General features: G+C 40.9%; 2 protein-coding genes across 3 annotated transcripts in view; both read right to left on the bottom strand.

Annotated features, from left to right (window-relative positions):
• psda (pleckstrin and Sec7 domain containing a) overlaps positions 1-10,656 on the bottom strand; it is a 105,056-nt gene extending 94,400 nt beyond the window's left edge. For both annotated transcript variants that reach the window (XM_078160866.1, XM_078160865.1), the window contains exons 1-2: positions 10,277-10,656; positions 4,951-4,984 (exon numbers count right to left, since the gene is read on the bottom strand). The gene's annotated coding sequence lies outside the window, so the exon portion shown is untranslated. The remainder of the gene's footprint in view (positions 1-4,950; positions 4,985-10,276) is intronic.
• Positions 10,657-14,184: 3,528 nt separating this feature from the next.
• Positions 14,185-15,150, bottom strand: LOC144458426 (cystatin-M-like). Its single transcript, XM_078160892.1, has 3 exons — positions 14,974-15,150; positions 14,566-14,688; positions 14,185-14,370 (listed from the first exon to the last, which is right to left on the bottom strand). Exons 1-3 carry the CDS (start codon positions 15,148-15,150, stop codon positions 14,305-14,307), a joined length of 366 nt encoding a protein of 121 aa, XP_078017018.1. The 3' UTR covers positions 14,185-14,304.
• Between the last annotated feature and the right edge of the window lie 1,266 nt (positions 15,151-16,416).

The following is a 16,416-nucleotide window of genomic DNA, read 5'->3' as shown; positions in this document are numbered from 1 at the left end:
CTGACAGATGGCAGGTCAGCTTATTACTGGGTGTTGGTGGGGGGTATCAGAGGGTCAGCTGACCCGGTCAGACCTGTCTGGTATCAGGACACTGGAGATGCTTTAAATTAACGTAAAGATACAGGCTGATTAAACAATAAATCACACACTGCTCTACTGACCACGCCCCCAACTGTGATGTCACAGTGCACTGGAGTACGGTGGTACGTAGGGCCGGGCGACAAAACAATCTCAAAAAGGATCACAATAAAACGTATGTCGATGATAAACTCTAGTCATTTTTCCTGGACATGGACAGACCTAGACTGATCAGCTGTCGGTCAGTCTGCAGTGTTGGGGATGTGCATGTCGTTGTACACGCCCATTTTGTTACTGCAAAGTTTGAGTCGAGGTGAGGAGGAAGTGAGAGTAGCTTGGACGTAACAAAAAGAGGGGAAATGAAGCTGAAGAAGAGCTCGCGTTATCCTCAAAAATGGATGTTGATGAAAAGGTCACACAACCTCAGTAATTTAGAAGTGGTTTGGCTAATTGAAAGGCGACGACACACGGACAGCGGCGGTCAGTAAAACACGTCGTCAGTTGGGGCCAACCAGGACAGGAAACGCAACACGCCTTTTCCATCACCTGAGAAGGTGGCGTCCCAGCGACTACACTGAGAGCATGGAAATCTGCAGTAAGTTCACCAACAAGTGTTAAACGGCCGAGCACATCTGCTGCTGTGGGCGGGGCTAGAGGGGCGGCACCAAAACACCAATCAATAGTGTCGTCTTTTGACGCCATAAGCCCGTATGAGAAGTGATGGGAAAGGAGCAGAGATGTAACAGACGCAGTGTCGTACTTTCTCATCAAAGACGTGACGCCCATGAGCTCCGTGGAGACAGACGGGTCCAAGAAATTAATTAAAGCGTGAGACTGCAGGTACGAGCTCCCAGGCAGGAAATACTTTTCTCAAACTGCTCTGCCGCAGCTTTACGACGAGATTATCAGGATACTTTTTAACTCGCAGCATTGTCAGGTTATATATCGTGATAAATATCAATATCAATCATTACAGGGAAGATTATCATGATAATATTTTTTGCCATATCGCCCGGCCCTAGTGCAGTGGTACATCAAAGTGTCTGCGGTTAGTTTGCTGTCTGTAAAAAACACGGATGTGTTCAGGGACCTGGATACAGCGTTGACGGCTGAACCCAGTTTATTGTTATGAAAGCTGCTCAGCGGAGCACGACGCCAAAAAATGCTCGATGTCCACTGTACAACATCACACAGATGATCAATGCTAATCACGCATCACTGGGTTCATAGAGCAGACGCACTAGACTTATGACAACGGCACTGACTACTTCCTGTGCAGCGCTCCGTTAACTTGGAAGGGATGAAATGATGTAATCTTACGGCTCTTCCAGACTTTCAAAATGTTATCGGCCTGAATGCCTTGATCCTGAAAGTGGAACGAGTCATTTTGCAGCAGTTGTGACGCTCAAAAAACGTATCCACTGACTTCCAGACGTCTCTGTCTAAATGTAAGTCAATGGGATCAAGTGTTGTTGGGGTGAATGACATCACATGATGGACTCAGAAGTTGTAATTTCACTGCTACGAAAAATTGGCTTCAAAGCCGGACGTGCTTCCTGGAGACCTGGCTGAATCCAAACGTCCACACTTGCAGATTCACGGACTTTGCAAACGCATTCCCTGGAAGTCTGGGAGTGCTGAGGACTCCAAATCCCCAATTCAACCAGTTCACAGGACTACCCAAGAGGACTTCCTGCAGACCTCCAGAGAGTCCGCCTGGGGAGCAGACATCACTGGTTTAATTACCCACGATTCATTGTACTACAGATGTTACATCAGGTGCCTTCTGAATCACATACTTTGGTCACATTACACACAACTGAAGTCTGTGAGGGCTCAGTCTGCAGATCCAGAGGGCGGACATTTGGATTCAGCCACAGACTGTATAAATACTGGACGTAACCATGGTGACGTCGCCCATTTGTTTAGGGATGTCTGAAACAGTTCTGCATTTCAGCTGCCGCCGTCTTGTTTTTTTGGAGCCAGAGGTGACCATATTTGGACAAGAGGGTGGAGCTCACCCTAAAGCTAGCTGTGGCTAATGCTAATGCTAATTGTTGCTAGTGAAAAACAGGCTTAAAGCATTTAAATAATATGTACTTACTGTTTTTTGTACACACGTTTACAGACCATAACTCCTGCTGGTTAAAATAACAAACCACCTTCTGACGGCTACAGTCTGCTTCAGTCCGACTGCTGGTCGGATCGTCTGATAGTGTCAGAAATCTTCTTCTCAATTTCTGTAGTTTTTCAGTACTGACAAGCCAACAATCCCTCTGCGCTTGAATCCAACTGGAGACCTTTGCTGCATGTTCCCCGTCAGTCACTGTCCCCGTGTGTCTGATGGTACTTTAAAGTTAATTATAAGGAAACAGCGTTCACTTCTATGGAAAAAAACATGTGTTTATACTGGAACTGGACAATATATTGATATTACTTTGGTACGATGATATGAGACCAGTTATTGTCTCAGGTTTCTGATATGGTCATACTGCCAGTGTCGCCTTTTCCTGGTTTTAAAGGTGATGTCATGTTTTGCACCCATCAGACTGTTCTATTATTAAGGCGGAATTTATACTTCTGCGTTGAATCAATGCTGTAACCTACACCATAACCTACACCGTGCACCTCCCCAACTCCACAGTGTCACAGTGACGCAGACCTCCTGTCTGTCTCTGTGAGCTGAAACCATTTCCCTCAGTGGAAACAAAGCTTTGATTTACTTTAATTTCACAGATAAGAAACAATAAATCATGAAGACAATAAAGCCTCCACACACTGTGTGTGATTTATCCTGGCTGAAATATGAGCAGAGGAAATCTCTGCTAGCTGCTAGGCTAATTTATACAATGTAAAATGCCATACGCTTGTGCTAAAAACGTTAGCATGTTGTATTTGTGGTGAAAATGTGTTTAGTATAAGACAGCTGTTTTGTCAGTGAACCTTGTGAGTTGTAATGGAGTCGAATATTGTAACGTTACCTTTGTTACATGTTGCTGGTTTCATATGAGTAGAGGAAATCTCTGCTAGCCACTAGGCTAACTTATACAAGACTTGTGCTAATAACGTTAGCATGTTGTATTTGTGGGGAAAATGTGTCCAGATAAAGACAAGTGTTTGTCTGTGAATGCTGCGAGTTATAGTGAAGCTGATTTGTGTTTGACACTGTCTCTATTAAGCCATGTTTAATGTGTGTTTAATGTGTTTAATGTGTGTTTACTGTGTCTTTAATGTGTGTTTAACATGTGTTTAACGTGTGTTTAATGTGTGTTTGTGTTTACTGTGTGTTTAACATGTGTTTAACGTGTGTTTAATGTGTGTTTAATGTGTGTTTACTGTGTGTTTAACGTGTGTTTAACGTGTGTTTAATGTGTGTTTAACATGTGTTTAACGTGTGTTTAATGTGTGTTTACTGTGTGTTTAACATGTGTTTAATGTGTGTTTACTGTGTGTTTAATGTGTTTAGTGTGTTTACTGTGTGTTTAATGTGTTTAATGTGTGTTTAACATGTGTTTAATGTGTGTTTACTGTGTGTTTAATGTGTGTTTACTGTGGGTTTAATGTGTTTACTGTGTGTTTAACATGTGTTTAATGTGTGTTTACTGTGTGTTTAATGTGTGTTTACTGTGGGTTTAATGTGCGTTTACTGTGTGTTTAATGTGTGTTTACTGTGTGTTTAATGTGTTTACTGTGTGTTTAACATGTGTTTAATGTGTGTTTACTGTGTGTTTAATGTGTGTTTACTGTGGGTTTAATGTGCGTTTACTGTGTGTTTAATGTGCGTTTACTGTGTGTTTAATGTGTGTTTACTGTGTGTTTAATGTGTTTACTGTGTGTTTAATGTGTGTTTAGTGTGGGTTTTTTACAGTGAATAAAGTTGTATTCAAATATTAAAAACAAAAGCACAGAGTTGTTGGAGAGAGACGAGGGCTGGGAGGCTTTTCACAATGAAACTCAGCAGGCTCAAGTTTCACATGAATTTAACAGACTTTCTAGGCTCACAGTGACGCTGGACTTGTTGTAGTAAAGTTTAGAGCTGTGTGTTATGATTATTTAATAATGTTGATGGATATTGTGAGGAGGGATGGGAATCGAGAACCACTTTACTTATTCTTTAAACATAAATGTTTTTATTTAGAATTCTTGACTTCAGAGTTCCCACAAATTTTTACCAGAAAATTTTCAAAACTTTTATGATTTTTTTTGCTGGCCCACATGTTAACTATCTTTCGTCGCTCATTTGACATTCTCGCTGCGGACCAGATGGGCGCATATGGGTACTCTGACAAAACGTCAAGGCCACGCCCCTTTTCTCCTGTAGATTTTAAAGAACTCTGATGTGTTTGGATTCTAATTTTGACAAACTTTGTGTGCATGTTTTGGGATGTTTATGAACATATTTCAGACAAGACAAAATCATTTACATTCAAAACATTCTGTTGATTACAAACTATTGCCTGGAAAGATTTTAACCCTTTTCCTGGAATTTCGTGACCATGGGAACCCTGCGACTTTCTTTCTTCTCTCTTATGTTTAATGTCGAGCACCAAAACACCCAAAGGTAAATTCATCTGATGTGATAAACCTGATTCTGATCTTAAGTTTTGAATGTTCAGCTCATCTGAAGCTGACTGACGTCTTTAACACACACACACAGCAGACGGACCTGAAACAGAGGTCGACTCAAACCGTCTTCTTCTGTGGTGCAAAATAAAATGACAAACTCCATGAACGTCTGTGAGGACCTTTAAAGGATTCAACAGACTGTTCAGGACTCTGCAGGGACGTCTACAGCTGAACAACAAGCATCACTCAGTCTGCATGCTGTGTGTGTGTGTGTGTGTGTGTGTGTGTGTGTGTGCGCTGCAGTACCTCAGGAGGCGGAGTCACGCAGACAACAGGAAGTCTGAGAGGAGAGAAGAAGTTCAGATCAGTTAAAGCAACATAAACTGCGTCTCAGTCATAAATCACACGTACAGACAAACTGACGATGAATGAGTCCTGATGAGTGACTACAGTCGACTTAATTACATCCAGACAGACTTATTTAAACACACTGTGTCCCAGGAGATCTGCGACAATGGAAGTTAAATAAATAAATACACAAACAAAACAAAGTGCAAGTATGAGTTCATGTCTGTGAAAACAGACTGATATTATGTGTGAGGATTTTATCCATCGTAACTTATTTACAGCCAGAAGAATGTTGGCATCGTGCGTTTCTACAAACTACAGAAACATTACAGTTCTGTGTTTCATACGAATCACATCAAAGTGACGAATTAGATCAGCTGACTTTGTCCTCAGGAGGTGGAGGGGACGGTGGATGGTGGGACACCTCAGAGAGATCACTGTCCAACACCAACAATCAACATTTAGTGTGTCACTGATGTGTTTCCAGCAGCTTTTAGGCCTGCAGAAGTGGATGTTTTGTAGCAACCAGTCACTGTGTTTCCTGCCAGAACAGCGCCTTAAAAAACAATGTTTTTTTACCAACACATTGCTGCATTTCCTGCCAGGAAAAAGCAGTTGTTTTTCGGCAACCCTCTGCAATACTTCCAGCACCTTTTCAGCCACCAAACTTGAGTGTTTTATAGTGACGAGTTGCTGCATTTCCACTGGGGAAAGTGCCACAAAAAGTGGCTGTTTTTTGGCGACCCTTTGTGATGTTTCCAGCACCTTTTGTGCCACAAAATTTGGGTATTTTGTAGCAACCAGTCACTGTGTTTCCTGCCGGAACAGTGCCATGAAAGACAATTGTTTGTGACAGTGACATTGCTGCATTTCCTGCTTGGATAGTGCCACAAATAGGGTTGTTTTTGGGTGACCCTTTGAGGTGTCTCCAGCGGCTTTTAAGCCACCAAACATGGGTGTTTTGTAGCGACCAGTCACTGCATTTCCACTGGGGAAAATGCCACACATCTTATTGTTATCTTTTACCAAGACATTGCTGTTTTTCTTTCTTGGACAGTGCCACAAAGAGCAGTTGTTTTTTGGTGAGCCTTCAGGGCGATTCTGGCAGCTTTTAAGCCACCAAACATGGGTGTGTTGTAGCAACCAGTCTCTGTGCCACAAAAAAACAATTGTTTTTCTACTGAGACATTGCTGCCTTTCCAGCAGGGACTGCACTCCACACGTATTTTAAGCCAAAACATGATCTTCCCTGACCAGTATCGTTAGTGTTTCTGTGCCTAAACATTAACCATACGTTAACCGCGGCAGTGTTGAGATGTGAAGTTTCAACAAATCAGCTACAAAATAAAATACAAATGTAACGTATCTGTGGTTTAAAGAAACGCACAATACAAACACTTCCTTCTGGTGATTGGGTCATTAGTTTCTCTCCTCCTGTTCCAGACTTTGAAAATATATATTCATATAATTAAATCAGAATGTTTCTATTAAAGCTCAGTCCTCTCTTCTGATCAAATATAAACCTGGAACATTATTGTAGAGCACTGGTTCCCAACCTGGAGGTCCCGACCCCCACTGGAGCTCACCAGGTCTTTATTTCAACATTTCATTGTCTTAATTTTTGTGAGGAAAACTAAATTAAATTGTTCATTTTAAAGTTTAGATTAGCACTCCAGATATAAACTTTGAAAAACTCTCCCAGGGTGAGGACGCAGTGAAGACATGAACACAATCTGTCACTCACTGTTAAACTAATCGTCAGTTATATATTTTCCACATTTCTAAAATAAACAGTAACTCCTCCTCTGTTTGGGGTTTTGCCAGTTCACGTTTTCAGCTCCGACATGTTTGGACTCCTCCATATTTATTTCCTGGAGATCCTCAGATCCACATTCTTATGATGAATCAGATATGTCAGCGCACTGTGTGTCTCTACAGCCTGATATCGTCCTCTGTCCTGCTGACACAAACACTCACTACAGCTCCAAATGTGGATTCAATCAATCAGTTTCAATCAATTTTATTTATAAAGCCCAATATCACAAATCACAATTTGCCTCACAGGGCTTTACAGCATACGACATCCCTCTGTCCTTATGACCCTCACAGCTGATCAGGAAAAACTCCCCCAAAAAAAACCTTTAACAGGGAAAAAAATGGTTCATCCGCCGCTGAAAATAGTCCCCAGCACAGTCACTGTTTCCTCCTGTTAGTCTGATTAAAAAGAAACTGCAGTGAAATTCCTGTGAGATTGTAAAGCCAAACCCTGTTCTTTTGTCCTGAACGTAACCACTCAGTTCACGGTGTTGTACCAACGTAGTGCTTTTATTTTGAAAGAGACTGTATTCAAACTGTACATTTCCTATGAAAACAGAAGTGTATTTTGAAAACAGACAATGCATGTAACAGGCTGAAGTTGACACGGCGTCCCAGAACGTCAACAACCAACACACCCAGGGTACCTTGGACGTCATATGTGGACGTGGAAAGTCCATGACCAAACGTGGACATGTGACGAGGTCACAGTGAGGATGTGATGCAGAGTCACACACACATTGACAGGGCTAACTGTTAGCATCAACCAGCTAACGTTACCCAACATTTGTTGATGGGTTTAATGTAGGCCCCCCCCCCCCCCCCCCCCCATAGTCGACCAAACATTAGTCGACCAGAAAGGTCATTAGTTGGCGAGATTTCATTGGTCACTTAGTCACAGAAAAAACAAACACAAACATGAAACTCTATCAGGAGCTGCACCTCGTCACAATAAATCCAAACCTATCTGACTGGAGCATGTGTGACTTTACTTTGAAAGAACAGACACAGGAAGTGTCCTCGTCAGGTTAATCTCCAGGGCTGGTACCTGCGGTTATTCCACAGGCTAGTTAATAACATGTCGGGCAGGAAATCCAAAGTGTGGGATCATTTTGAGAAGGTGAAGGACGAACCCAAGGTGATATGTAAACTCATCTTCATTGGTCGACTACAAACATGACGTATCATGTGAAACATGGAAGTAGCTACATGCCCATTAGCCCACACCGTCATTAACAGGCGGCTCGCTCAGTGTGTGACGTGCACTTGGAGATAAAATATAGGCCTATATTAATGAAGGTTCATTAGTACAGTTTGTATTTCTCTGTAATGTAGCACAGTGTTAACAATGTTACTGATACTATTCTTTCTCACACCTTCAACTCAAACCACCAAAATATATCATTTCATCATTACATTCATATCAGAAACATGCAGGAGACTAGTCCACTGATGGACCCTGATGAGGACCGTCGGTCCACTGATGGACCCTGATGAGGACCGTCGGTCCACCGATGGACCCTGATGAGGACCGTTGGTCCACTAGGAATTTGTTTAACGTCAAAGTCTTGCTGTTGGTGTGAGACGTTGAGACAGTTTAATGGCTCGATGTCGGATGTTAGCCGCTGTTGCTGTGTTAGCTCGTGCTAACCAGGCAGAGAGCAGCTCACGGGGACAGACCTTCAGCGCTGCTTCCAATGGCAGCAACAGCTGATCAGCAACAATCAGCTGTTGGCGATTATAGACTATCATCCTGAGGGAAACACTGTATGCTCATGATAATAAACTCTGAACAGCACAACTATTTTTGCCATTTTCACTTGCTCCTATAAACCCATAAACATCACAACATGCATCATAAATTTTTAGAAAAGCTGCCGTAGAATCAGATTTCAGCAACGATGCCAACAAACAGTGTGGTAACTCCTGCAGGGACTGTGACACAGACAGGGCTCTGTTACAGAACAACACCGTCCTTTAACCAGTCAGTGTTTCATTCTTTGCTATTTTCATTATTTCTAATGCAACAAACGTGACGTTACTGAGCCATTAAACATTTATAACATTACTGAAACGTAACATCTGTCAGTGAGGATGTTTACTCTGCTCTGCAGTAAACAACAACAACATGTGAAGCTCTCAGTGTTTAACAATGTTCATTATTTCATCTAAACTACATTTTCATACCTGCAGGAACAAACCATCAGAGACGTGTCACCACAGAAACACTTAGAACCAGCATGTTTAAGACGTCACTAAATTCATGACACTTTGATGCTTTATTATTTATTTTAATCATTTTAAGTGAAAATCTCAAACATTTACTGGTTATAGTTCACATTTTAAATTGACCGGGCAGTTATTGTCTGGATTAATCTATAAAACGTCAGAAAACAGTGAAACATGTCATCTCTGTGTCCTCAAATGTTTGTTCTGTTCAGTGCAAAGATATTTATTTAAAATGACATAAAACATGTTTAGATGTTTGGAGCTCTTCACGCGATTAATCACTGAAATTACTCATTGAAACTGCTGCCAATCAATTAAAGCACAAGTGATAAATCAAAAGAAAAGAGCACATTTAGGACACTGCTTTAATTTCATAACCTTTGTTCATCTGTGACATTTTAAAGACCAGCTGATAAAATATGGAGTAAAAGAAAATGATGCGTAGGTTCATTAATTCAGCCCACAGACACATTTCTAAGCACTTTAAATCTAAATGCATTCATATGTATTTGTGTCTTTTATTTCTAACTCCTTTTATTCCAACACTCAGCAGCGATGTGATGCTTCAAACACTGAGTCATGACCCCCCGATCCCGATCCTGTTCCTGATCCTGATCCTGACTGATGAGGCTCAGTTTATGAATTATCTTTGCAGTTCGATCCATGAAACAAAAATGCAAACATAAAACATGCTCATGTGTAGTCTATCTGAGAGAAACGAGGCGGGTTTGTTGCACAAAAAGACACGTTTTTGCTGCTTTTACGAGCTCCGACACCCGCTGCTCTCTGGAGCTGCGAGCACGCCTGAACTCCTTTCAGAAATGTGTCGGTTTAACGCTGCTCTGGGTGTTTCTGCACCGTAACCTCGGTCTCAGGTATCAGTCAAAGTCTTTTATAAATGTCATGGCAATACTTTTCAGTACGGCGTGCATATAATCAGCCAACGAGCGCTGCCTTCGCTGAAATGTCGACTTTCCGACAGACTCGCGTCGCTGCTGGCCACCGCTCAGCAGGGTGGACCGTGATTTTGAAAAGACAGCAATTAGCGGACAGTGGGTTGTAAAAGTGGACATTTTACCAACAGAAACCGCAGTTTGCTGGTGTCATATGTGCGCCGATATAACGAGAGGGTGTAAGTCAACCAGGAAACATGTTCATTTATAATAACACGTTTATAGATTTTAGCTAATTTTTAAAAATGTTTTAAATTGGATGTTTTTCAAAGGAGTTTGGTACTCACCTTCCAGGGAGAGGGTGATGTCGCGGGGTTTGGAGCTTTCTAGCGACCCGTCAAACACCACAGCAGCACCGACGTGGACTCTGAGTCACCCGGTGGGTCCATTGAACGTTAACGGTGTCGGTAACGGGCGAACCGACGGCCACACAGCGGGCAGATGTTACGGTTAACTGACCGGAGAGTAACGGCTAGCTAAGTTAACGTTCATGGCGGCGGCGGTGAAAGTGCAGCCGGAGGTGAACCGTCCGCCGTGTTCGGTGCTCACTCCGGTTCTTCTTCTTCTTCTTCTTGTTTCTCTTCTGCTGCTTCTTTTCTCTGTTTTTCAGGCGGCTGCTTGACATTAGTTTACGTTCTCCACGGTGACTTCGACTTCCGCATCGTTGAGGTGACGTCACGGTGACGTAAGGAGACGTCAGACTGGACCCGCCAGAAGAAAAAAGATTTCATGAATAAAGTCGTAAAATTAAAACTTCATCAACAACATATAACCACTCTTTACTTGTTGTTATTTCATGTAGTAATGAGAAAAACAAGAATAATTATTAAATTAATTTAAATTTAATTAAATCAAATCAAATTAAATTAAATTAAATTAAATTAAATTAAAACAAGAAAAACATCTTTATTCATTTGCAGAATTTTAAATGAATCAATAAAAGCATTTAAGTTATTCACCTCCTGTTTTGATTAATATGTGAAAAATATTTCATTTCTACGTGTTTATTACTGAAGTCGTTAAAATAAAAATTTACTCATGAAATTTTACGTCTTTTTCATGTTTTTTTTATTTGTTTCTTGATATTAAGTTTTTATTCTCTTCCCTGGAGTTCTGTTCAATATTTTGGGTCATCTGTCTGCACGGAGAAAAAACTAAGAAATCACTATTTGCACATAAAATATTAACTTCCTGTTTAGATTTTTATGTTAAAAAAAAAAAAAAGAAAAGAAAAGAATATTTAATTGATAAGATTTGATTTCCATGTGTTTATTAATAATGTTGTTAAAATTATTATTATTATTTTAATAAAATTATTATTATTATTATATTATTTTTATCATTGAAATATTACAACTTTTTTCTTGTTTTATTCTTTAAAAAAAAAAATAAAGTTTTAATTTCATAAAAATGTCATAATATTTTTCCAGAACGAAGTCATCTAGCAACTCAAGGTCGAAAGCTCCAGAAACACTAAATCAACCCTGAGTTAAGATTATTTCGTCATTAAATTATGATTTAATCTTGAATTATTTTTAATTTATCTCGTAAAATCAAAATTTTCTCCTTATAACATTACAACATTTTCTCTGGTTGAAAGTTCCAGTGAAACATTAGCTCCTTTTACACTGCCAGATTTTTGGCGAATGTTGGGCCGTTTTGCCGCCAAGCTGCGAGCGTTTAGACACAGAGCCGGATTGGCGAGTTGATCCGAGGTGCCCAATTTTCCACCTCGTAGTGTAGACATAAGCCCTTTTTAAACAGGAGTTGTGCAAATTTGCAGGAAAGCCCAATCAGTCTTTTTTCAGCATTGGCAGTATAAAAACAAAATCGGGGAGTGCAGCAAAATGCCGCCTACCTACTTTTGTTTATACAGAATGTGCCTTTTTCGGGGCAATGGGGGGCGTGAGCAAGTAACAAAACGTGTAGCTCAGCGTGTGACGTAAACAGTGACGTGGGAGGGAAGCCGCGGCATTGTAGGGTAGACATATTGGTGGAACCTTTTTAGTTTAAACAGACCGAGGCGGCCTTCTGCAACGGGAGGAGCTGTTGATGACTTGTGGGAGGAGCTGTTGATGACTTGTGGGAGGAGCTGTTGATGACTTGTGGGAGGAGCTGTTGATGACGCCACACGTGCGAGCCACTGGCGGTGGATAAACAGGAAACAGCTGATAGCAGGAATTAGCGAGCAGCTAGTAGCAAGAGGGAAACACAACCCTGACAGACACTGTAAAGATGAGCAACTGGGGAGACAAGGAATTGTGCGCCCTCCTTGTCCTCACAAACAAGAGGCCATTAACCATCAGATGACGGGGACGGTGAAGAACGGGCCGACTTACGAGAGGATCTCCGAAGGACTGTGGAACGCCGAATGGACCAAAATGTGTAATTCGACGTCCGTATTAAGTCATCAAATTTGTACCTCTTAAGATGACAGAAAATGCCGTATTAAAACGTCAGTTTTTAATGTCTTAAGATGTTTGGTCCGTTGTTACTGGTTGGCATCAACATACCCACCTCCTTTTGACGTAGCGGCTGCGTTGGGCTGTACATATGCCTTCGTTGTGGTCTTGTGGTCTCTTGGCAGAGGGTACGTTTTGCCTACGTACCTGTGAAGTGTCCTATGATTAGCATTTGGGACAGTCCATTTCCATGAGGGTGGTGTGCCGGTAATTTTGAACTCTGGTAGGACCTCAGAAGGGTCTCTCCCTCAGAAATAGACGAAGTGGTAGCACCCAATTAAACTGACGTGTCAACATGGCATTATCTGTCGTCTTAAGAAGTACAAATTTGACGTCTTAAGACGGACGTCGAATTAGACGTTTTGGTCCATTCGGCGTTCCATACAGGACTGACCAGCCGCAGCTTCCCTCCCACGTCACTGTTTACGTCACACGCTGAGCTACACGTTTTGTTACTTGCTCACGCCCCCCATTGCCCCGAAAAAGGCACATTCTGTATAAACAAAAGTAGGTAGGCGGCATTTTGCTGCACTCCCCGATTTTGTTTTTATACTGCCAATGCTGAAAAAACACTGATTGGGCTTTCCTGCAAATTTAATTCCTATCTAAAAAGGGCTTTTGTTAGTTATGTTGTAAATATATTTGTTTTGTAAATCTGTGAATATGTTTATAAAATATTCATATTTCCACATTAAATGACTGTAAACATGTTTTTCTTCTAAAGATGCATCTTTATCTCTGAATTTCTTCTTATAAAATTCTGACTGTTCTCAGTTTTATGACTTGTTTCTTAATATTATGTATTTATTCTCTTATGATTTCTTTCTTCTTCTTTTTTCACTTCATCGTCTAAATGTCACATTTTATTTCCCTCACAGCGTTCTGTTCAATAACGTACGCTGCTGGACGTGTTTAGGTCGAAACACTGCTGGTAACGACGTAATATACAGAGAGCCCGTATAGGGTTGGTAGGAGGGGCGGTGGATGGGTCAAACAAACTCCGGACTTTCACCCAGGAGCCCAGTGTTCACTTCCTGAATGTTAAACCAAGATGCTTTTTTTCTAAACGTAACCACGTGCTTTTGTTGATGTCATGGTGTTGGTAGAGTGACCTGGAACATCAGCAGCAGACACAGGAGGGTGCGTAACACGTCATATGTGATCGTAAAAGATGTCTGACAAAGTGGTGGCATAAGTATGTGTGAAGGGCTTTTGATGTGTAAAGTTGTCACTCTATGATGTGACAGAGCGCTCTGGTGGCGACGCTGCGGGACGGCCAGTGACAGAGTTTTAAATGTGTTAATAACTGAGCTGAGATATATCAGTCACAAAATGGTAGATACAGCACATCATCCCACTGCTTACAGTGTGACCGACCATGAAACACTTTGTCTCCTATTTCTCCATCAAAACTTTAAACAATAATGATGATTGATTATTTCAAAGGGTTATGGATGCAGATGATTTGGAAAGTTTTATATCTGCAGAAAAATTTGAGATTAAACGTCTTTATGTGTAAATTAATGACATTTTGAAGAATTCAGTTCTGTTTTGCGATTAATTCTGATTTTACCAGCTGATTTCTTTGGTATTATTAGTGTGTTATGGCTGCTGTTCATGATTGTGACCAGCAGGTGGCGTCAGCACTCAACACAACCACAGATTAAAGACGACACAGTTTCTTCTTCACTGCATCACTGAGGGTTTCTGCACAGGAAATAAATCTGCAGGAGAACTTTTTAAATGCTGGTTTTATTTGTAGTGAGAAGTTTCCAGGTGAGAGGAGGCGGAGAGCAGACAGGTGGAGGATGAAGATGATGCTGGAGGATGAAGGCTGGAGACAGCTGGTGGCTTCAGGGGTCACATATGAAATCCTTGATGTTGACCTCTCCATGTGACATAAAGAACTCAGGGTGACACTGTAATGTCCAGAAAGCACAACAAGCTCTGTCATGAACACATCAAAACAGACGTGTTGTGTTTTTACAGGATGTGGTGACAAGACTCCAGGAAGTAGTCCGGCACAGAAGCTCCTGATCTAACTTAAAATCAAAACGTCCTCAGCACACTCCCCAAAACATCAAACTGTCCCCGTCCTCGCTGCTGAGACTCACCTGGCGCCGCTCGCCTCTCTCAGGCTGAAGGTCACAGGTGAACGGATTGCTGTAGTCTTGTTTGCGGCAGCCGGTTTTGATCATCTCCAAGTCTACGATGTACCGAGACTTGTCTTGAAAAACCTGAAACACAGACGTACAAGAAAAATGCAAGTACCTCAAAACTGTAATTAAGTACAGTAAAGTAAATGTACTCTATTACTCTCGTCTGAGTGTTAACACATCAGATTTTTTACTTTTCATAATTTAATTTTGATGCAAATACTTTTTACTGTAACAGAAACAGTTATGATCCTTTAAATTAACTTAACAAATTATAAGTGATTCAACTTAAGTGATTCTTTAAGTTGATGTTGACCTGCCTTTGACCTTTGACCCCACAGACATGATGTCTTTCCTGTCTCGTACCTGCCTCCGTGCTCTGATGATGGTGGAGGGTGTGAAGTAATAATCACTGCTTGATCCGTGGTTGTTGTAGTAGTGGATGGCGCTGGTGAGTCCCTGCTGAAGTTCGTAGTCACTCTCGCTGACATCCGTCCACGGCCCGAGCGACATTGTGCGTCGCTCGCCCTGGGCCAACGCCATGACTGCAGAGGAAGAGGACGGCAAGCAGTCAGACCTGCTTTTATCTGACAGCTTCACACATTAAACACACGAAGAGTTCATATGATCTGGTGTTCAGTTATAAATTCAGCTCCAGACAATTCGTACAAATCATCAGTCCGTACAAATCATCAGCTCGTACAAATCATCAGTCCGTACAAATCATCAGTCCGTACAAATCATCAGCTCGTACAAATCATCAGTCCGTACAAATCATCAGTCCGTACAAATCATCAGCTCGTACAAATCATCAGTCCGTACAAATCATCAATTTGTACAAATCATCAGTCCGTACAAATCATCAATTTGTACAAATCATCAGCTCGTACAAATCATCAGTCCGTACAAATCATCAATTTGTACAAATCATCAGTCCGTACAAATCATCAATTTGTACAAATCATCAGTCCGTACAAATCATCAGCTCGTACAAATCATCAATTTGTACAAATCATCAGTCCGTACAAATCATCAATTTGTACAAATCATCAGTCCGTACAAATCATCAATTTGTACAAATCATCAGCTCGTACAAATCATCAGTCCGTACAAATCATCAGCTCGTACAAATCATCAGTTTGTACAAATCATCAATTCGTACAAATGATCAGTCCATACAAATCATCAATTTGTACAAATCATCAGCTCGTACAAATCATCAATTTGTACAAATCATCAGTTTGTACAAATCATCAGCTCGTACAAATCATCAATTTGTACAAATCATCAGTCCATACAAATCATCAATTTGTACAAATCATCAGTCCGTACAAATCATCAATTTGTACAAATCATCATTTTGTACAAATCATCAGTCCGTACAAATCATCAATTTGTACAAATCATCAGTCCGTACAAATCATCAATTTGTACAAATCATCAGTTTGTACAAATCATTAGCTCGTACAAATCATGAATTTGTACAAATCATCAGTTTGTACAAATCATCAGCTCGTACAAATCATCAATTTGTACAAATCATCAATTTGTACAAATCATCAGTCCGTACAAATCATCAGCTCGTACAAATCATCAGTTTGTACAAATCATCAATTTGTACAAATCATCAGTCCATACAAATCATCAATTTGTACAAATCATCAGTCCGTACAAATCATCAATTTGTACAAATCATCAGTCCATACAAATCATCAATTTGTACAAATCATCAGTTTGTACAAATCATCAGCTCGTACAAATCATCAGTTTGTACAAATCATCAGTCCATACAAATTATCAATTTGTACA

The sequence above is a fragment of the Epinephelus lanceolatus genome, chromosome 17, assembly GCF_041903045.1.
Source record: "Epinephelus lanceolatus isolate andai-2023 chromosome 17, ASM4190304v1, whole genome shotgun sequence".
Classification (NCBI taxonomy): Eukaryota; Metazoa; Chordata; class Actinopteri; order Perciformes; family Serranidae; genus Epinephelus; species Epinephelus lanceolatus.
The sequence above is the reverse complement of the archived record's forward strand: the minus strand, read 5'-3'. Positions and strand labels throughout refer to the sequence as shown.

Coding starts and splice junctions, on each gene's coding strand:
- LOC144458426 (XM_078160892.1), bottom strand. CDS start 15,150: ATGGCGTTGGCCCAGGGCGAGCGACGCACAATGTCGCTCGGGCCGTGG. Junction 14,689..14,973: donor TCATCAGAGCACGGAGGCAG/GTACGAGACAGG, acceptor TCTGTGTTTCAG/GTTTTTCAAGACAAGTCTCG. Junction 14,371..14,565: donor AGAGAGGCGAGCGGCGCCAG/GTGAGTCTCAGC, acceptor TGGACATTACAG/TGTCACCCTGAGTTCTTTAT.